This window comes from Drosophila sechellia, chromosome 3L (genome assembly GCF_004382195.2).
Source record: "Drosophila sechellia strain sech25 chromosome 3L, ASM438219v1, whole genome shotgun sequence".
Classification (NCBI taxonomy): Eukaryota; Metazoa; Arthropoda; class Insecta; order Diptera; family Drosophilidae; genus Drosophila; species Drosophila sechellia.
This window is the reverse complement of record NC_045951.1, coordinates 6,490,109-6,511,687: the sequence shown is the minus strand read 5'-3', so window position 1 is coordinate 6,511,687 and position 21,579 is coordinate 6,490,109. Positions and strand designations below refer to the sequence as shown.

Sequence of the window (21,579 nt, the reverse complement as noted above, 5' to 3'; positions counted from 1 at the left end):
GTACGAATTTTCCACAAATTTCGTCCTTTTTTCTTTTTTTTCTTCTCGCAGCTGCTTTGCAAGCCACCTACTAATTTTGGGCGATACAAACGAAATGTATGTAATTTCCCTGGAGCGAAATTGACATAAGCAAACGTAAAAACGCCAACAGCCATATATGACCAAAAGTTGGGAGTGGGTGGCATTTCAAGGGCTGGCAACATGGCTTCAATCATTATTCATCATCCATCAACGTTGCGAATTTTCCTTTCCTTTTATTATATATATCTTCTGTTCTGCTGCCTTTTTTCCCCATTCCCCATTCTTTTTTTTTTTTCTTTATTTTTGGCAAGCAAATGTGCAAGTAAAAATTGTTGGCAAAAAAAAAGAGGAGTGAAAATATAAATGAAAATTGTTGCCGCCGGCACTTTTGCAGGGCGGTACTGGGACTAATTCGTGCCTGCAAAGCGAACGGAGTATAAATTATCATCATGAAAAACAAGTGGAAAATGTCATTTATCATATTTTCGGTGCACCGAAACTGTAGAGCCAGGCTGTCAGTTCTATAAACACGAGCACATTGCCCACGCAATCACAGCAAACATAGATGCCCATGTCCATATGTGATCGGATGTATTACCAGAATAGGCTGGAATTTCATACTATACTCGTATCGGAAATTCTCCAAACGAAAGGATTGTTTCAAAAACAAACCGTTCCCCGCCCCTTTTGGTGGCATATTTTCCGTTTGAACTTGTGATTTTGCATCACTCTAGTATTTTTGCAACATATCATTGGGTGGCTGAGAACTTAGGCTTGTGAGATTACAAATTTACAGGCACTTCGTTTGCCTTTCTGTGTCAAACTTAATTTCTATTTTATTTGGTGAAGATATTTTCTGCTTTTAGATTTTTCCTTTCATTTTTCTTTTTCTTTCAGCTTTTCCTGGAGCCCGACTTCAAAGCAGAATTGATGGGTGAGGTGGTGCGGGCATGCGAACTTCATTAACATTTTTATGATGCGCCTTGGCAACCGCAAATGTGGCCAGAGTTCGCGGAAGGAAGCTGGTGGAAGATCTAGCCCTGTCCAGAACTCTAGGACTTTAAGGACCCCGAGCCGTGTGGCTCGCAACGAAATGCTTTTGTTGCCGCCGCAGCCTTGGCGCATTTTTTTGCGCTCGCCATTATGATGATTTTTTATCTAACTGTTTTTGTTTTTATATATATTTCGTTTTTTTATTTTTATGCCGTCTTGGCCGAGGGACGTGGGAGCGACTAAGCACAATGAGGCAGTGTCCTTCGCCTCCTTTCGGGCCACCTGAGCTATAAGCCATGAGCCATGACCAAAACAAAGCCATTACAGTTATTTGTTGTCTATGCTGCGCTCTCTCTTGTAATTTACACAATAAACATTGACAAAGGAGCCATCCCCTCAAATGAAGCAAGTCCTGGCCGAACGTAGGGTCTTCAAGTCTCTAGGTCGTTCAGTTTTCATGTGGATCCTTGGCTGAATTAAAAGGGCCAGGAATCAGATGCCTGACTACTCAGCGAAAGGACACAGACGAAAACAATATTATATCATTTGTCTCAAGTTTCTGATTAATTTTTTTACTTGACTTCAAGATTTAAAACATATTATGAAAGACTAGCAATTTGGTCGTTTTAAAAGCTAATGAACTTATTGTTTATTCAAAATCTTTGCCTAAATAGGTTTTAAAAATCTTTAATCTTGCTTTTGAGGGTGGTATATGGGATATTGGTTTAGTTTTTTGTATAAATTGATTGTTCTCAGTGCACCACACATGTCTGTTTGAACAGCGAAGGAATCTAACAATGCCTTTCCTCACCTTGGTCTCAAGTTCTCAGTGGCTGCAGCTATCCGAGACTTGACTTCACTTCAAATTCTCCATGTTTGCCGTTCGCTTTATTTTCTTATGGCTCGCTTTGAGCGTGTCCCCACTTGCCCGCCCCCTGCCACGCCCCTTCGACGTCTTGCTAAGCGTTTTCGACTGCAATCACGACTTTTCCGCAGCTTTCGAGTGCCATTTTCTACGCTCCTCACTTTCTTCGGTCTTCTTTTTGGATCCCAGGCTGCTTGCTCTTTCCTTGCGAAACTGGAAAAACTGCAGCATAGCCGCATGACAATGTAGATTCTCTGGGTGGGGAGTGGGGAGTGGCCTTCCAGGGGTTATGGGTGGCATAGCGAGACGTTGATGCTGGTTGCAGATTGTCGGCAAGTGTCAATTGTTTTCGGGAACCAGAGGAGGCCAGTCAGGCGTGTGCGGCAGCTGAGCGAGCGAAAAAGGCAGTCGAGGAGATGAACTTGACTCGAGATTGACTCGCCCATAAGGCAGACATTACTCGGCGGCGACAGCGAAAAGATCTATTAAAGGCAGGCACTTAAACTGACAAGAAATAAAGTTCATTTAAAAAAGCGTCAAATTTAAAAGTAACTCGAATTCTTAATTTATAATCTGAAATCAGTTTGAAAAGAGTGAAAAGCTTATAAATATCTAGTTAACATTTGAGAGTTTCAATAGTTTCATTGCCATTGACTTTTGTTCCCTATAACATATTAAAAAGTAACTAAACATTTAATATGTATTAATAATGTAATGTATATTTTAAATATAATAGGAAACGTTGCATTTTCTTCTGAGTGCAAGGCAGGACCCAGCTTAGCCGGCGGCCTTTGAAGCAATCAAAAGCTACCTAGCTGATTGCATTAGGCCCGTTCTGGATGCCATTACCATTAGCCGGAGCTCTGATTTCATATTTAATTAGAGACCCTAAACTGACCTCCTAACCTCCATTAGCCAAACCCTGCGGCAGGCTGCGGTTGAACTACTCGCAGCTCGCTCAATATTTCAATTTCGCGCTACACTTTGTCTGCCAATCATTGGCCTCGCAACTGGTCACAAGTGATGTTCACTCAACTGGTTTATAGCCAAATCAAGTAGATTAAAAAACTATCTAGTCTATTAAGTTTGAATTGAACTACACCATCGCCAAAAAAAAAAATGCTGTAACGCCAAATGTTATTCGTTAGTTGGCCTGAATTGCATTTGCTGAGCCTGTTAGATTCTTTAACCTTAAAAATCAATTAATCCATAAATTAATTTATTAAATTCTAAACGGGATTATTAGGAATGGTTTTTCTATTTTCATATATATTTTTAAGCTTTCCAAGTGGTGCACTTCTGGAACTGACAGCAATGCTTGGTCATCGTGAACACAACTAGTGAGCTGCCAGAAGTCGTGGTGGCATTCTGCATATGTGAGGGTCCAGGAGCTCCCCTTTTGAATCCGGGCCTCTATCGCTGGCATAGCCATGCCTGAGATGCCAGGGCATGCGGCTCGCAAAAAAATGCCAATAGTTTTTTGTCGAACGCCGTGGGGCAAGGCATTTTTTAGCGCCAAAACCTCAAAACATCAAAAAGCGAACACACAAGGGACTCCACTCGCTGCTGGCTGCATGGTTGATGGGTTCAATGGGCAGATCGGGCGCGGGGAGGTGGTCGGTCGGGAATCGTGAGTGGAATGGATGCAGCCTGGACGGGAGCATATTGGCCACTGTGACCGCGACCAGGACTTTGGCATTTGGGTGAAGGTTGCATAAAACATGCCAGCGATAAATTTGTGCATGCCGCGCATAGATTTCCAACCTATCCCGCAAACATGGGTGGAATGTGGGTGCTTGGGGGCGTGGTCTTTGTAGTTGTGCGGTGCGAATCGCTTGTGTTGATTTTGATTTCCATTTTTTTTGTATTTTTATTTTGGTTTTCACAAATTTCGTATTTTGTTTGTTTTCTCGCCGGCGACAGCGAGTGTGGTATGAAAAACGGCTCAAAGTGCTGGCTGATTAACTTTATGAGCTACGTGCGGCTTTTAATGGCTAAAAGGAGGACTGTCCTTTTTGGCCTTATCGAGGCCACGGATGTCTCAAGTGTAACATTGCGAGCACTTTAAATTTATGCAGGACAACGATGCACTGGCACTTGCAACCAGAAATGCCACTACGTTTTTACTTTATTTTATTTTATTTGCATTAATCACGTCGCCAGCGACGCTATTGAAAAATATATTTGCCTGCTGGGAAATTTCTCGCTCTCGCTGGCTGAGCACAGCACAAAATGCACAAGGACGTTCGTCCTGCGTCCTGAGCTCTCAGTCCTTTTTCCTCCTGCGATCTGGTAGTTGCATACGCTTCGCTTTGGCTGTTAATGTGAAAACGATGGCAGCAGGTTTTTTGGCTGCCACGAGCGGAAAAGAAGTGTCAAAGAAAAATTGCATAAAATAAAAAGTATACGAACAGGTACGTTTGTATATATATATATATTGTGCATATATATTCTTGTACCTTGTATTGTAAAAGATTTTTCCCGCGTAAGCTGCAAATATTGTTGCAACATTTTTATTGAGGTTTTGTCTGTTTGCACAACAAAAGCGAGGGGAAATGCCTCTGGAAGGGGATGGAAGGAGTAAGTCTTTCCTTTATTGTGGAGGAGTTGCCTTGTATAATTTCAATGTAAAATTGCTGCAATGGTACTTTCGTGGCGCTGGAGAAAAGCAAATGCATTGAGGAACAGATACACAAGAGTCAGCGTGGCGTACGCGCAATTATTTGCAAAAAAAAAAAATGGTAAATAAAAATTGAAAGGGGACAATGGAGGAGGAGAAAGTTGCGGCTTCAGATTCAGGTTGAGGCTGGCTTACAGAGATGGTCTTTAGGCCTGGCCAAATTCTCTTCAAATTCGGTGTTTCATTTTGGGTTACACTCCATTCAATGCGATGAAAGAAAATGTGTAAGTCAATCCGGTTTAGAAGTTTTTATGTTCAAAAGGACAGAAAAAGAAGCCTTTCTAGAGTAATGAAAATTGTACATTAATTCCTAAATGAAATCCGTATATAAATCCGACAGTCCAGAGTATTTAAAAAGCTCTTATATTTTTTACCTTGTGCAAGCGTAGTCTGCTAGCTAATAAACTCCTCGAAAGTGCAGAAAACGAACTGCCAGATATGGTTAAAATCTTTTGTGACGACGTTTAATGCCTGCCTCATTCCATTCCCTCGCACAAACAATATGCATTTTAATTTGTTTCATATTGCAACGTTTTGTTTAAATGTAGAGCGCTTTGTTTGCCCGGCTCTTGTTGTTTGAGTTTCAGTTTTTGTTTTGTTGATTCCAACTTGCCGCGATGTGCGTCGTTTTATGAAAATTCAATTGGATGCCGAACTGAACTGCAACCAAACGATAGAAACTAAAGCTGAAACAGCGACATTGGCATCGGCTGAAACAAACAAACAAGCAAAACTCGGATTCGGAATCGGAATCGGCGTCTCTGCATATTTGGTTAAAATCGTTGCCTTTCACTGTTTGCCATTTCAATTATGTGCAACGCGGCGTATGCACAATGTTGTAAGGAAATGGGCACATAGCCCAGCCTCCGCTTTTCCCCGACACCCACTCTTTTTGCCCATTCACCACGCCACGCATAAATATTTTGGCCAGAAATGAAGGCGACCGGAGGGCCCGATTGGGCAAAGAGTTGCTGTGTTTCTCCGCGCTTTTGGCCCTCCAAGTGGACTCTGTTATTTAAAAAGGCATTTTGTCGCTGTTTCTGCATAGTGTTAAAACTTCATGCATATTTATGGTCTCATTCATTTTAAAAAAACGTTCGAGTATAAAACGCATTTAAACGGCCTCTGGCAAATGCAGAGACATTTTGTAATGTCACGCCCTACCCCACCCAAAAACCAGTTGCGGCTACGATTGAAATGCACATTTAGAATTTTTCAATCGTCTCACTTACACATTTGCCGGACTTTCGAAACAATAAGCAAATGGACAGAGGGATCTGCAAATTAAATGCAGCTCTCCCAAGTCTTTTGTTGACCATGGCTTTGCCTTCGGTTTGTCTTGCCGTGCATCATAGGGCTTATTTTGCGCAAAAGTTGCCTTTGGCTTTTCGCAAAGTTGCCCAACAAGTGGTGCGGGATATTCAAGGCCCCCCAGCCCCCAAGGGAATCGAGTTTGGGCATACCCATCCACATCCACCATTAGCAGCTACTTTTCAATGCGGTTAGCTGGCAAACAAAGCGTTGCACATTTGCGCAGATAAAGTTCTGGCTCAATACAAAGGGCGAAAGAGGGGGAAAAATAGCTAAAAAATATGTAAAAGTATTTCGAATTTTATTTTTTATTTCGTTCTTGCCTTATTTTATTTACGAACAAGTTCAGATGAAATGCACAACAAAAGTTGCCCCTGCAAAACGCCCCGCCCACACAGCAAAAGTTAATTGCATGTGTATTTGTGTGTGGGAACTAACTTTTTAGGTAAGTTTAAAAAGGCGGTGGGCGGTGGTCGGTGGGCGGAGCGGAAGGGGGCAGGACATGGTTCCTCGGTAATAATTAAACACACATTTTATGCTGCTAATGAAACATTACTTGTTTACATTTAATTTGCTATTTAGAAGCCCCGACGCGCACTGCACCCAGGAACAAAAACACCCCCCACCCATTGTGTCTGGCAGCTGCATCCACCGATGACGAAAAGAAAAGTTCATCCGGAGTCCAGTTCAAGGAAGTACACAGAGAGAAAACTTTCGAGGTCAAGAATAGGAAAGTATATGTGTATAAGTAGCCTTCGGTGTAAAAGCAAATCTACTCAGAAGTTTGATCTTTGTTAACTTTGAATAAGTACTCTTGAGCTGATTAATTTCCATTTTCCTTTAATCTAAATAATTTTTGGCAGTGTATCCACTAACCTATTCAAAATACTTATAACATTGGGCCATTATTATTTTTCTGGCAATCAACTGCGCTTCATTGCCTTCGGCTGCCTTTGCAACGTCCTTTCGGCTTTTGATTTGTTGATTTTCCTGGCAGGGAGAGATTTATGAACACACACGCAGGCCGAAATAAAGTTGCCTATATTTAGGCCAACAAAAGCAGCTTATATATGCAAAATTTTCCAGCTTACACACGAAAAGTTCCATACCCCCGCCACACCCATCTTAGTTGCAATTTATTGGCTTGATAAAAACAAATGAAGAAATAACAAGAAATGCAGCAATAAAACAAGGCAGCCAGCAAATATGCATTGTGCAAATTTGACTATGTGAAAATCGTTGCAAAATTGAAATCTTTATCGTTCCACATTCGGGCATTGATGTATATATATATATAGCCATTGGAATTCCTTACGGTTGACACACTTTCGGAACTGTGAAATTTTTCATTTACTTTGATTTGCTGCCAATATCTCTCAATCACCAACTCAAGGTAGGCCAAAAGCCCCAATCCTGTGGCTTGTAATTTATGAACTTGCTCACAGCGCAGTGGTTGGAATTTCACATTAGTTACCGTCCTTGGCAACATTTTTTGGCGAATTGTATGCAGCGATGCGTAAATTTCACTTATGAGCATGTGCCAGCACATGTGGTTTTCCTGGGGCTTTTCCGATGAAGTGGGTAGAGAGGGAAGGTGAGGGTGCATATGGAAAACCCAGAGCAAAAGGGTGCTCACAAAAATATTAAAAACGGCAAATCAAAGTGCTGCCTACATATTTTTGGGCAAATGTTTGCGGTTGGGAATGATCCTTTAGCTGGATTACTTTCATGTGGCTGACGTACTCCTCAAATAACAGAAAAAGCTCGCATCTGCCACTACTTTCAGTGTCCCACAAAATTAAAATGGATTTCACCTTGTTTTTTAGACAAAACATTTTTTAAGCTAAATAGCGCACAGCAGAAGCGCACTAATTGAAATTGTCAAAAGTGATGGCTGGATTAGTGAATAAAATAATTCATTAGCCTGCGGAAAAATCAATTCAAATTAACTATTACATGGTAATAGTTTTTAAAAAGAGCGCTCAATTGACAGCAGATGTAGACAAAAATTGTATTTTTAATGGACGGTGGCTTTTTAATTATGCAACAATTTTAGTTATATACAGTACGTATTGTTGAACACAATTTATTGATGTTTTTATCAATTTTGGTAGCCGAGCACAAAGGCAATAATAGAGCCATTAAATGGTTAATTAATAGAGGAATGTGCACACCAGCTCTTTGTCAAAATTAAAATTCATATTGCACAAATGCTGGGTCAGCGTTTTCAGCTCAAAGTTCATAGATTTTGCAATAACAGAATTATGGACTTGTTTGTGTTCACAGAGCTGTGGCATTAGGACAAGTTTATTGCAACTTTTTGCGCAGTGCCCCCGAAAAACTTATCAAAAACTTTCACGTTCATCATTTGCAAATATTATGAGATTCCATGCGAGACACACATTCGCAAATGTAGGAATTTCCGCGCATAAGGAGTTCGGGCATTATATTTTTTGATTGCGAGTGCGTGGCACAGATGACAAAGAATCTAGCAAAAGGATGGATCCTTTTCAAAGGACACCCCGCTGACAGTTGGCACCGCAAGGAATCCGTTGTGATTTCTGGCCATTACCAAAGGCAGCTACGCTTATCTGTCAGCCAGAATGCAAAGTCCCATGCGGAGATACATGTATCTATGCAGATACTTTTATCGCATTTCATTCCTGAGGAGAAACTTTCAGCTTTCGCGCACAAGGATTGACAAAATAAATAAATATGAAAATTTACGGCAGAAGTTTGGGTATTTTTCTGCCAACCCCCCGATTTGTGGCTTTTAACTTTTGCTGTTGAATTTATTGAAAAATCGATTGCGGCATTAAATGCGCCTTGCAGAAAAAAAGGACTGAGAACGAGAATACTGCCTACTGTGTGTCCTAAATCCTTTTGGCTTTTCGGCAAATCATCTCGGCTTGCAGCTGCAAAACTGGCGCGTGACTCCGTCGAACTTGGACGGAAAATTTATGCAAAGCGCTGCCAGATACTTAAAGCAATCCCAAAGCCGCTGCAGCAAGTTTTCCTCACGCTCATCATCTTACTGGAAACTTGGAGTCAGGGCTGGGCATTGTGTTGCCTTGTTGATGGGTAAGGAAAAAATTTGCATAAAGCTGCGATTCGAATCGAAGGGCCAGCCACGCCCCCAGGCCAATTCAATTTTATTTGTCCACGCTCTTGTATGTACAAATTAACAAAGCCTCTAAGCACTTGCCAGCAAACCAACCAAAAATGCTAGCAAACAATGTGCAAATTAGGCTAAAAAAAAAAATACATGCAAACGGGCAAACATTGGAAAGGTGGCGACACAAAATGCTCTGCCGCAATGGGAATAAAAGTAACGAAATCAAATCAAATATTCTCGCAAAGCCGATTTAGCCGCAATTTCAGCCAAATTAAAATAATTGCAAGACATTCATACAAAATCAAATTCCATTTCATTTGATTGCCGATATCTAATTAAATCAGCAAAACCGCAAACGCGCAAGCAAACACAAATACAGGCGCAAACAAGTGCACAGGAAATAACAATTAAAATAATTATATTTGCATTAGCTTACATTAATTTCAACTTCAATTTAAAATTGAGGCAATCGAGCGGGAAAAACTACACGAATACGCTGAATATAGATGCGTATAGAATGTGGCCACGGATTATCCCGATGCCATGTGTTTGCCTTAAGTTGGGGATGCTCTTACATAATTTAGGGGGTAAATCGGTTACAACTACCGCAGACGCACAAAGTTTGGGTTGAAAGCCTCTTAGGCAGAGCCACACCCACTTTACCCTTGCCCTTGCCGGGTTTTGTTAAAACTTTAAGTCAACTAAGCGGCTTACCTTTCGCATACACGCACTCACAAGCATACATACATCGCATCGCTCATACGCCACGTGCAACCATCAGCCTCTTTACAGGAAATTCCACTTTAAGCTTTGCTTAAAACATACGCTATATTTTTATTTCGGGATAATTTTCACTTAACCTATGTACAGTTTAGTTTAGTTGTAGTGGTAGTCGTAGCTATAGTTAATTTATGCACTCACTTTGTATACATTTATCAAAAATACAATAGCAATTATTCATGGTTATTCTGTACAGTTTTTTGAACGCCGTCTACCCCTTTTGACCCGAGAGTTGATTGCCAGCGTCGTTTAGTTATGCCTTTTTCATCGTTATCGGATAATGCCTTAATTATTTACAAGTTACTCGTATGGCGAACGAGCGGGTTTCTTACATGCTGTACTGATACCGCACGTTCGAGGCCAACTGGGGGTTAAAAAAGTGGGATAGTTTGTGGAGATTTTCGATGGATTAGTCCGACATAATAGCTCACCTCAACGCCCACCAATCGTTCGTCATACTCGCTGCTCGCCTGCATCGCCAACTTGGCCTGCGAGTGCATAATCGCATCGGAAAGGGAATCCCTTTGATATGTTGAGGAGCCCAGCATTCCGGGCACTCCGCCGGCGGATCCATTGGAACCTGGCGACTTTAGCTGCGGCGTTTTGTTGCGGCAGAAGAACTCTACGATGGCCACAATCACGGCCAGGAGCAAGCCTCCGATTAGGATGTAATAGATCCCGGCCACATTGCTCAGCGAGAGCTCGTTCGGTGTGGAGGTCTCCTGGTCCAGATTGCACTCGGTCTTGTCGAACCACCATTTGTTCCTAATCCGCAACAGCTCACCGTTCTCTTTTAGCGTTAGCACGGCCTCGTTTAAACGTTTTCTACAGTTTTAAAGGGCAACAGTAAGGGGTTACATACCAAAGAAGGTCATATTCAACGGTTATTGCTTTTAAAATCTGGTTTTCTTATTGAAAACCTACCTCAGTGGCGATCCTATGGGTGTGGCCACGCCAAATCCCTTCGTATCGATATTGCGGCCCACTTTCATTGTGTCGCACGGCGGCCTAGCATTTACATACTCGTTTTTGGGTGACTCCACCAGTAGGGCATACTTCCCCTTGGATTGCCTCACCCTACGAATACCCTCATCGTAGGTGTGCACCGAATGGTGTTGATTGGCGTTCATATACTCCCACATTTTATTGTGCAGACCGATTTGTGAACGCTGCAAAGTAACTTATTTTCAAAAAAAGGAAAAACAAAAGGACTAACTAGGTTTCGAACTCACCCTAAAGAATTCCCAAGTGGAGCCGTGTAACAGGGTACCATAGTTCACATCCGTTTGCATGGCCAAATCCTCGGGCGTTTTGATGGGCGCCACCATTCGCTCCACTGTGAGAAAAGCGGCCAAATTGGCGGTGTACGAGGATATTAAAATGATGGTGAAGAACCACCAGACAGCAGCTGCTATCCTTCCGGCAATCGAAGGGGGTGTAATATCGCATCCCTGCTGCATGAAAGCAGCCAAGGAATACCAAAAGGAGTTCAGCATAGTGAACTCATTAGGTGGAACTGGAGGCACATGCACTTGTGGTTCACTCAATGTGGCACCTCCAATAATTCCCGGTGGTTGCTGGGCAGTGGAATCCGCTTGTGGACGCCTCACAATTCGCCACTCATAGGGTGGGAAACGTGTAACAAAGTACAGAACAAAACTAACTCCCACATAGCTGAGAATGACGCTTATCTGTAAATTGTTATCATTGCATTATGATAAGAAATTAAGGAGAAATCCTCACACCAAAACTTACCCAAATTTCCTGGGAAAGGGGATTAAGAAAACTAAACACTCCTGGTGTCTGTTTCACCGGCTTCTTTATCATAATGGATATTCCCAGGGTCATAAAGGGCTTGCTAAAGTCTATAACCCGTTCTCTTTCGGCAGTAATGGTCATTGCCGATATGGCTATATCCGCCTCCTTGCGAACCAGCTCACCCACCATGCCATCCCAACCGCCAGGAGCATATTGGTTCTCCGCACCATAGTTGCCATCTTGCACCAAGCGTATTTCATCTGCGAATGGATTGGTTATTTAAATTAACATATAATCTTAGGAAGTACTTCTAATAAGTTAGCTATCTATGAATAGTTATTTTCCCCCTTAGTTAATTAAGGATTTTCTCTTTAACTTACATTTAATACCCAATTGAGCTGCTAGCATATCAGCCAAATCCTTGCAGTATCCCTCGAATCGATCATTGCCCACCAATGATTCGCCGTAGGTGTACTGCTTGAGCGACAGATAGGGCTCCTCCAGCAGACTACTCACGATGTACGTGTGATTCCGGTCATAGTCTCCGGTGCTGGCCGACGCGGAACGCGATGACGACGCGTAGTTGTGGCTGTGGAGCGGAAGGAGTCCGGCGTCATCACGCCACCTCGCCACCTGCTGCAAGGTGCTGTTCACGGACATCTCCACCACGTGCAGCGTGTAGTTGATGCGACGTCCGTCCTCGTCGAAACGGATCTCGCCCGACAAACCGTCGATTTCCACCTGGCGGATTGAGCAGGGAGAATAAAGGTTATGCAGGCGACAAATAAAATGACAAGTCCATTCTGTAAGTCTTCTAAAAATCTTTATAATTTAATTTGAATTTCTTCCTTAAAAAACATGTTTTATGTATGAAGAATCATTTATCATTGAAATTAATAAAGCAATTATTTCGCAGACCTCTCAAAGTTGCCATTTAGACATCATGTAACCAGTTTTTTTACCCACCTTTCTCAGCACCCTTGATATTTTTTCGCCCTGCTCCCAGGGAGTGACCCAGCCCTTGCTGGTGTTGCAATCGAGGAGGGCGCTGGACTCGTTGGTGCCCGTGGCGGATGAGGAGGAGCTGCCTCCGTGGCTGCGGCGCTGCAGATGATTGGAACGGAACTGATCCGGCTTCTTGCGCAAAATGCGATTGAAGGCCTCGACGAGCACGAAAACCGCATCGTACATCAGTGCAGCCTGGGCCTGTGAAAAATCACAGAGAGCGGAATGGAAGGGAATGGAACCGAAAGGTGAAAAAAACTAGAGTTGCAGGCGAAACAAATCAATGACGGCTGACAATTTACCGAAATGGCCGGCAAGCTGTTGGGCCCCCCTGCGTTCTGGCTTTGGCTTTGGCCGCTCGGCTCCAAACGTTTCCGGCTGTCGTGGAAATCACGCACCGCCCTTCGATTAGAGTCGACAATCCGAAAGCCGGTGATGTTGATGGCCCCAAACTCGACCACATCGCTGGGCCAGTGGTTGTCCATGACCTGAGGCGGCAGAAAAACATGATTATGAGGAAGGATTAGGTCGACTGCGAATACTTTAAGGTAAGCGGTAATCTATATTTTTCTGATGTAGGTCTAATTTTATGAATATATCTATGAGTTAATCAACATATTATCATAGTATAAAGATTCAGATAAAGATTTTAATATTTTTAAAAGCCAACTATCTATTTAGGTTTTCTAAGTCTCTTGAACCCTGTTGAATATGAAATACTCTGTTAAGACCTAACTACCTTGGAATTTAGCAGACTAAGAATCTGCGCAACCGGAAGTTAGCAATAATTCCCTATTAAAGTCCCCCCACCGCTATGGGAATGGGGAAACGGGCTCCACTTACCAGTCCGCTGAGCAGGTAATGATAGGTGCGCCGGCCCAGCTTGATGTCCCGCACATGCTGGACGATGATCTCTTTGGCCATTTCCGCCGGACAGTCGAGCACGATGCGCTTTTTGCTAAAGCGGCCCAAATCCTCCAGGGTGTGCAAAAATTCAATGGCCATCGTTACGTTGGCGATGCGTTTCACCATTTGCACACGGAACGTTTCATTTCCGGGCTTCAGTTCTTGATAGATTTGCTGCAGCCGTAGTAAGCCTGTGGGGCATCCGAAAGCGATTGTCGGTCAGTTGAACAAAAAGTGTGGCTATTGTGTGTTTTCTTGGTGGGCGGAGTGTGGATTAAGGTGTAGCTGGGTATTTGGCGCCATAAAAAAACAATCTGATAATGCAGCGGACTTTGCGTTTTATGATAATGCTTGCAATCTATAAACAATTTCCAATCTGAATGAATTTATTCGAATAGATTTATCTCTCTCTGCGGGAAGCATGTGTCATTTAATCATATTCTCCATTCTTATTTTTTGCCCGCAGTCGGAAACGAAGCATCATGCCATCTTTCAATCTCGCTCGCCCTTTTGGAAACCCTCACAAGCCGCAAGGACGAAACAAAATCAGAAAAAAATGTATATATTTTCACACGCCATTTGTTGCACGACCAATATGGCCCTCAATGTTGTTGTTGTCATTGATTTGCTGCCTGCATTGATTCGCCGAAAACAGAAAAAAAGGAAATTGAAAACAGTGGAAAAACAAACCTACAACGGAGCAAAGGCAGGAGCAGTAAACACTCGCGTGGAAAGCGGAAGCGGAAGTGCACACACAATTGAAGTACTTTTTTGTGGTGTGCTGGTAACATTTCAATAAATAGCAGCCACCAAAAAAAGTTCACATTGCGTGCGGGGCTGCTGTTTTATTGAATGTTTCCTATATAGTCGAGCAGGATCGATGGGGTGTAGTGCTATCCTTCGGCATTCATGAATGCGCCAAAAAATATGCTACCAATTTGTCGCCGTGTGCAGCAGTTTCAGTTCAGCCATTTTGCACCCAAACCAGAGTCGAAGTGATAACAAGGCACAAAAGGCGTTGTTGGGGCGTTGAACAAAGCAATAACAACAAACTGCTGACAGCGGCATTAAAATATAAAGTCCCGCTGTGGTGCTGGTTGTGCCTTTCGTTAACAATGTAAACGCCCGACTCGAAGTCGGCCAAAAAAAAAATGGCTGCGGAATGGAAAATGGTTTGGAATGGAGGGCCTGCTCTACTCTGCAGAGCAGGGCAAGTGCTGCTGCGGCATTTCCTTTTCCTGCAACGAATGCCAGCGGCAACAATGTCGGCCTACTTTTCGGCGCCGAGGCAAATATTAAAAAATGGCCCAAAAAGGCGAAATAATAATAATGTTAAGGCAGTAGCGCGCGGGCAACAGTTGCATAAAGTCATAAATTTTATTTCACACAGAGTCATTAACACGTGACACACACACACTCGCGGACATACACACAAACACACACAGAGACTTACAACGGCGTGTGAACTCATTATAACGGAGACAGGACGCGAAAGGGAAAAATCACTGCGGCGTATACGTAATATGAGATTTTTTACAGAGCCTCTGTGCCTGTGTATGTGTGTGGCTCCGTCTCTGTCTTTTGCTCCATCTGATGTCTTCATCTTTGGCCGTAATTGTTGCCTTCGTCGTATTGTCCCACGTAGACGGCAGGAAATTGCTTTGAAATAAATTTCAATACAACAAAAAGCAGCCTAAGAACCAAAGCATATATGCACACACATACACGCACAAAGAGCGGGTAAACTCGAGCATATGTGTGCGTCGAATATCCCCGCCTGTCTGTGTGTGCGTGTGTCCTTCTCCAGGCTGCTTAAGCCCGTTGAGGAGCCACTCGAAAGAGCGCTCTTGAAGGCACTTGAGCGCCCTGTCTGCCGAGTTCTTTCCTTCCTTACTTTTTTTTTTAGCAGGCGCACGGGGCTCTTTGTGCCGCTTATTTAATTACATATTAGCAGAAATGAAAAGACACGAGCTCGAGGTCGCAGGATTAAAAATAAAGTGGAACAGGGGTAGCGCGTAGAAAAGGAAATGGATAAAATTAACATGGCGAAGGGCGGAATTCAAAGTCACCATCTGGTTACGGAAACTTTAAGACGATTTAAAAAAAAATAAACTTTTATTTTCACAGAAGAATTACACTTTTTAATAGATTGGATTACACTACTACAGCTTTTCGACTGAGCTAGGTAAGTCCACATTCCACCCTCGCACTGACACACTTAATCACCAGCGAAAACATTGCCATAACCGCTACTTAAATCCACTCCCAGCCGTTCGAGGCCTTATTTGTTTATGGCAAATGAAAGTCAAATGAAATGAAATCGAAACACAAAGCAACCAAATGGGCAAACAAACAAGTCGGGGAGATAATGTGTGGCTTGGATCTCGTTGTGAGGGAATGGAAGATGGAATATATACACACATATACATATGTGTGAGTGTGGGTGTACTGGTGTACTCACCATCGTGCGAGTCGTAGAGATAAATAATGCTCTGCCAGCCGTAGTACTGGATGGTATCGATAATCGCCTGATGATAATCCGGACGCATGCTGATAGCGAAATCCAGGAGACCCGACGACGGCGCGAGCACCTAAAAGTATGCAAAACAAAACCGTGGCCCTCATGAACTGGCGGCTATAACAATGTATAATGCGCACGCTACATGAAGCAATAATAAAATGAAACGCGTTTCCGCTTTGCGCCCCGCCAGCGACATGCATGTAAGTTTATGGCGGGCGGCGCAATCGGAGGGGGCGGGCAGGCGCACGGATCTGGGGGAGGCGCTAAAGCGACGCCAACAAGCAGATACATCCAAGGGGATACACACAGATTCCCGTTATCGTTTGGCTCAACATTCAAGAACAGTGGGAGAAACTGATAAATAATTATCTCACGTTGATACAGAAATCGAATTAAATATTATGTCATAACTGAAACCTTTTAAATATATTGATAAATTCATGATTTTATCATGATCCTAACTAATAATCCCCCGAATTGCGTATTGATCTGATTTTAAATCAATAGATTTTAAACCAATATTCTGCGATTCCTTGTAATTAAAGCTACGATGCACTTCATCATTGACCAGTTTCGGTAATTTCTCTACGTGTATGACAGCACGCAAATGCGCAGCCTATGTGTGCGAATCTCGGATTGTGTGTGCGCTGGTGTTTTCCTAGCTGGCGTTGGAGTTGGTGCTGGAGAGTCGGTGGATGCCACTGCTTTCCTGCCTGCTCCTCCAGTTCCTACAGTGGATTCTGGCCCCCGCCGCCATATCTTGATTTATAGTGATTGAAATAAAAGAGGCCAAGAGCGTGTCATAAATTTTTTCGCTCTCAGTGTGGGAGTCCCAGGCGCTCCTCGTTCGCCGCTCGTTTGGCATTGTCTTCCGGATGGCGGAGCGTTTGGCTTTCTGTTTCGCAAGTGACAACAACAGCAACAGTCGGTAACAACAACTACAGCAACTGTTGTCCGCTTTGTTGCCGTTGGTAGTAAATTTTCTTCAAATTACAATTATTATGATTTGTGCTTTGGCTTTGATTTAGTGCACTGTCTGAGGGCACAGCGAACACACAATTGGGCACTGTTTTGAACTGTGAACCCGCTACGACACCCAGTGCTCCACTTTATGCAATGACTTCATTTCTACAAAATGGTTTCGGATTAGCTGGGGAATTTTTGCCTTTTTTTGCATGGCCTGTGTTGTGGGTTACGATCCCCAGCTAATGTGATTGGTAATTGAAAATCTGAAACTGTTTGGGGACTCTTAGATGTGAGTTGTAATAAAACCCAGTCTGATTGTGGAGAAAAGGGGTACAAAATAAAATCTTTTTATAATTCCTACGTGATTTTACCCCAATCATTTGGATTTCGTGACGGGATTCCTGACACTTCCAGCAAAAATCAATAAAGGCCCACAATTATTTTGAAGTCTAATTTTAAATAACCCATTAATCTAGAGTTTCATTGTCCAATCTTTTTACTTTAAAATAAGAAATACTTCTATAAAATTCTTCAGTTAAGTGCTTTCTACTCCGTGCTTTAATGTCCGACTTCATTAGGCAGCCAAGCGCACAATTAAATATTTGACCACCTTCCACTGGCTCTAATATGTGTTGGCACTTTGAAAACTTTTCCTTTGTTCCATCAACCTTTTGGCCAACTTCATTAACGCATAACTGAGTTAACCACACCCCCCAGCCAAACCACCTGCCCTATCGCTCACATCGAAACCGCAAAATGTAAATAATTGCGCACAGCGACTCTGAAATCAATTACATATGACAGTTTTTCCTCTTATTTTGCCCCTCCAGCTGCATGCACTACTACTATTACTACTACTTTTTTTTACCAATGGTAGGGTATGGAACTTACCTTCTCGGGAAACCAGGGCGTCACAAATGGCATTTGGAACGTATTCGAGTAGGAGTGCAATGTGTCAAAGGAGTCCGGCGATACGGCGCCCAGCATTGAGTAGACTCCGCGCGAGAATTGATTGCAAACTGTAGGTTACAGTAATAAATTCGTTTTGTGTTTTTTCCTTTACTACTTTTTTCACATTTTCAGTGGCAGAGTGGGTGGAAAATTGATGGTGAGTGGGTGGATGGTTGGATGGTTTGTTGGCAAATGGTGGTGGTATGGGTGAGGGATCGGAGACAGTGTCTAGGTCGCACAATTAAATTGCAGCTTTGAGTGCGGAGTGGAGACGTAAAGTAAAACCAATTTTCAATAAAAAATGCACATAATTAATGGGGCACCAGGTATTGTGTAATGGTGTTTTTTTCTCTCTCTCTCTTTGGTTTTTTTCTGATGAGGGATGGCGTTCGGAAACGAAAGGATTGCTCGGTAAAAACACATACTCAGGCGGGATAATTTGAATGCATCCGCTGTATTGATGACATCGACATACGCCTGCAATTCGAAGCGTCGAGAGCTCACATTCAGATTGTGATTGAGCATTGCATATTTAAAGGCTGATTGCACATCATCCGTTCCCTGTTCGAAGATTGCACCTGCGGAGGGATAGAAAAATATGTGAAAGCTAAATAAATAGGGGCTGCATGGGTTCAGACTCGGCGACAGAGCGAATATTTTTGCTTCGTTAAATATTTAGGCAGCTTTTGACACGGTCCTGTTAATATTAAACGAAAAAGCGCACAGAGCAAATATGTACACAAATGATAGCATAATGTCACACCCACACAAAAGGCAACCGGCTCACACAGATACTTACACACCCACACTAGCAAGTAGCGAGAAAAGCCGCCCCGACAGGCAACAACAAAAAGCGCAAACGAAGTGTTGATGCAGCAATTTTGTGCTGCGCTTTTGCATGGCAGCTGAACAGGTAGCACCTACATACCAGCAAGGATCCCCCATCTCCATCCCAATTTCAGTCGCCATAGCGAAGCCCGGATTTGAGTGCAAGCCAGTCAGCATGACTGTCACATTAGCAGCCACCAACCAGATATATATGTACGTACATATATATGGGTGGGAATGGCGGAGCATGGGACCAATATGACTGCAGGTGCAATGACTGAACGCCTTCGTGTAATAAAAATAAGGTAGCAAAAAAAGCAGGAAAGCGTAAAATAAAATGTAGTGCAACTAGGCAAGTTCTTGGAACGACTTTCGACTCCAAATCGGGAATTTGGTGAGTGGGTACATTCAAAATGCAAAGAATATTAAAGCCAGCTCTCAAATCATAAAATTTTGATGTAATATTATATATAACATATATTAAAGAGAAGAAAATCAAATATTTAAGGTCAAATAATATACCATATTGAAATATGATGTGATAACACCAACACTTATCCATCCATACACTTAATTCATAAATCTTTCAGCCGTCATTAAATAAATATTTTATATTGCAAAATTGATTTATTTTTTTAACAGACTCAAATAGTTTTATAAACACCGAGCGTGGGTATGTAATGTAAACATCAATAGGAAAACAAGCGAATGCAAACCAGAAAAAAATAAATAATAACTACTTTGCTTATGCAACAGTTTTCCAACTTTTCAACTTGAAGGAAAATAAAAAGTTCCTCCAAAACTGCAAACCCAACTACCAACCAAAGCTATTAATACTTAAAAAGTATTAAAAAGTAATCAAAAACATGGCAAAAAAAACAACAAGTATATTTAAAAGTAGTTTGTATGATAAACAAAGGTAATAATACTTATTATTGTGTCAGATTATAAGGAAAACCTTCCGAAGCATACTCATACCTATTTAGCAATATCAGAGGACAATTCTTCTAAAATGTACGGCAAAAGAAATGCAAAACAAAATCAAGCCATAATATAGCCAATTGTAAGGCTCATTGTTATAGCGCTGGGATGGATGTCTCGTTTGCGACGTGTGAAGTATATTGAACATAAAATTCTACTGAAAATCATGCTGCATTCTTTGTGTCGAAAACAGGACGAAGCGAGGAAGGTCAGGGATAATCTTCGGGCATCAGCCATACCCAATTTCCCCAACGAGCCATGGCAGGAAACTAAGGAATATATTCCGGGAATCACATAGCAAAGGACATGGGACAACAACAGGAGCAGGAGCAGGAGTAGCACATTTTGGCCAAATCCCAGCTGCAAGTGCAGTGTAAGTGACAATTTCTGCTCCTGCCACTGCTCCTCTTTCGCATCCACAGGATGGCAGGATCCTCGGTAGCTTGGTGGCTCCTTTGGCGACGCTTTTGAGACTCACCTAATGGTATTTTCTCGGTTAACGATGCCGCCAGTTGTTGCTGCTGGGCTGAACTAAATTCCGGCCAGAAAATGCTGCTGGCGCATATAAAATGTAAATATGCCAAGAATTTTAGCCTCGAATGCATTTTGCGCTGGTAGCTTGTTGCAACTATTTCGCCAAGTTTTTCCACTTTGAGTTTCGAGCACAATGAAGTGTATTTGCTGGTTAAATTGGTTTTGCCATCACGCAAAACGTTTCACTTGATTTTGTTTGGTTAAACTTTTATTGACTAAATTTTTGTTTTAATTTCCTTTATTTAAGCTCGCATTAATGGCTTTATTTTATGTGTTACACCGTTTGTTTGTTTGGCCGACTTCTTTTTTTCGGGCAGTTAATAAAATGCTTTTGTTTATTTTGGCAGCTTTACTCAATTCCACTATTGTTTGTATTGGATTTATTTATTCAGCCCAAAGGACTTGACTTCTTTTTCGTTGATTTTGATTTATATTTGCACATGCTTTTCTCGCTTTAATTCGCCTGGGCTCGCCTGGCTTTAACTTCGGGTTCGATAAGGGATTTCCCTCTGCCGATTTCCAAAGTACAAGAAAATCGGAAAATCAACGTTCGACACTGTTCATCCGCTCAGTTCAACCAAACGGATACGCGTTGTAATCAGCACTAAAAACTCCTAAGCTGGCCAGTAATACGAGGCTCCGGAAAAACCCGGCGACACAACCACAATGTCGCTTTGTGGTCCGGGTTACTGGGAGTGTGAAAATCCGAGAGAATCGCCCAAGGGATGCTGTGCTCTCTGTACTAAAAGCCTGAGTTTTCCGCTCTCTCAGGAGTCTGCAAAGCAGAGAGAGAGAGAGAGAGAGATTGAAAATGAGAGAGTGCCAGCGAGAGTGGTGGAAAATGAGAGCCGGATGCTGTAACTGACCTACTGCATTTTGGCCACCACACAAGTTGCAGGTTACTGGTTAAATGTTTGTTTACGTTATGCCTACGTTTTTGGGCTGCATAATTGATAACAACAGCTTGAGAGGCGGAGGCGGAAAAGTGGGCGTGCTGGGGGTGGAGGTTGCAAGAGCAGCGATTTTCCATGTTTTCCTACGCGCCGTCGCGTTTTTATTTTGTTGGTAATTACGAATGATTTGGACGAACAATCCTTTTAACAAATCTCATTACGTTGTCAATTACGCGCCATTACCAACAAGGCGGCCCCGGTGGGGCGACTTTCCTTTCGGCATTGCATACTGAAATCTCATTAAAAGGCTTTAATTTTCCAAACAAACTTAAGTGCGCCAAGGATGGAGGAACTCATCCAGCGGAATTTCTAACTGGGGATGTTATTACCAGAAAAGGCGGAGCATCTTGTTAGTTTTTGAATGCCTTTATGGGTTTCTAAATTCATCGATGCTTGAATAGGTCCGAGTTC

At 42.6% G+C, this 21,579-nt stretch overlaps 1 protein-coding gene across 1 annotated transcript; it reads right to left on the bottom strand.

The window, feature by feature from the left end:
* Positions 1–9,794: 9,794 nt before the first annotated feature.
* LOC6620777 (glutamate receptor 1) lies at positions 9,795–20,798 on the bottom strand. The gene is made up of 13 exons (XM_032719213.1): positions 20,160–20,798; positions 18,298–18,450; positions 17,813–17,940; positions 15,896–16,025; positions 13,372–13,625; positions 12,831–13,016; positions 12,490–12,729; positions 11,904–12,264; positions 11,521–11,783; positions 10,998–11,456; positions 10,690–10,934; positions 10,197–10,590; positions 9,795–10,129 (listed from the first exon to the last, which is right to left on the bottom strand). The coding sequence occupies exons 1-13, from the start codon at positions 20,284–20,286 to the stop codon at positions 10,094–10,096; spliced, it is 2,976 nt and encodes a 991-aa protein (XP_032575104.1). The 5' UTR covers positions 20,287–20,798; the 3' UTR covers positions 9,795–10,093.
* Between the last annotated feature and the right edge of the window lie 781 nt (positions 20,799–21,579).

What these genes read in the sequence shown, in the direction of transcription:
- LOC6620777 (XM_032719213.1), bottom strand. Translation starts at nt 20,286, where the DNA reads ATGCATTCGAGGCTAAAATTCTTGGCATATTTACATTTTATATGCGCC. An exon ending in TATCAAGGGTGCTGAGAAAG is followed by an intron (nt 12,265 to 12,489) that starts GTGGGTAAAAAA and finishes TCAATCCGCCAG; the next exon opens with GTGGAAATCGACGGTTTGTC. An exon ending in AGCTCAATTGGGTATTAAAT is followed by an intron (nt 11,784 to 11,903) that starts GTAAGTTAAAGA and finishes ATCCATTCGCAG; the next exon opens with ATGAAATACGCTTGGTGCAA.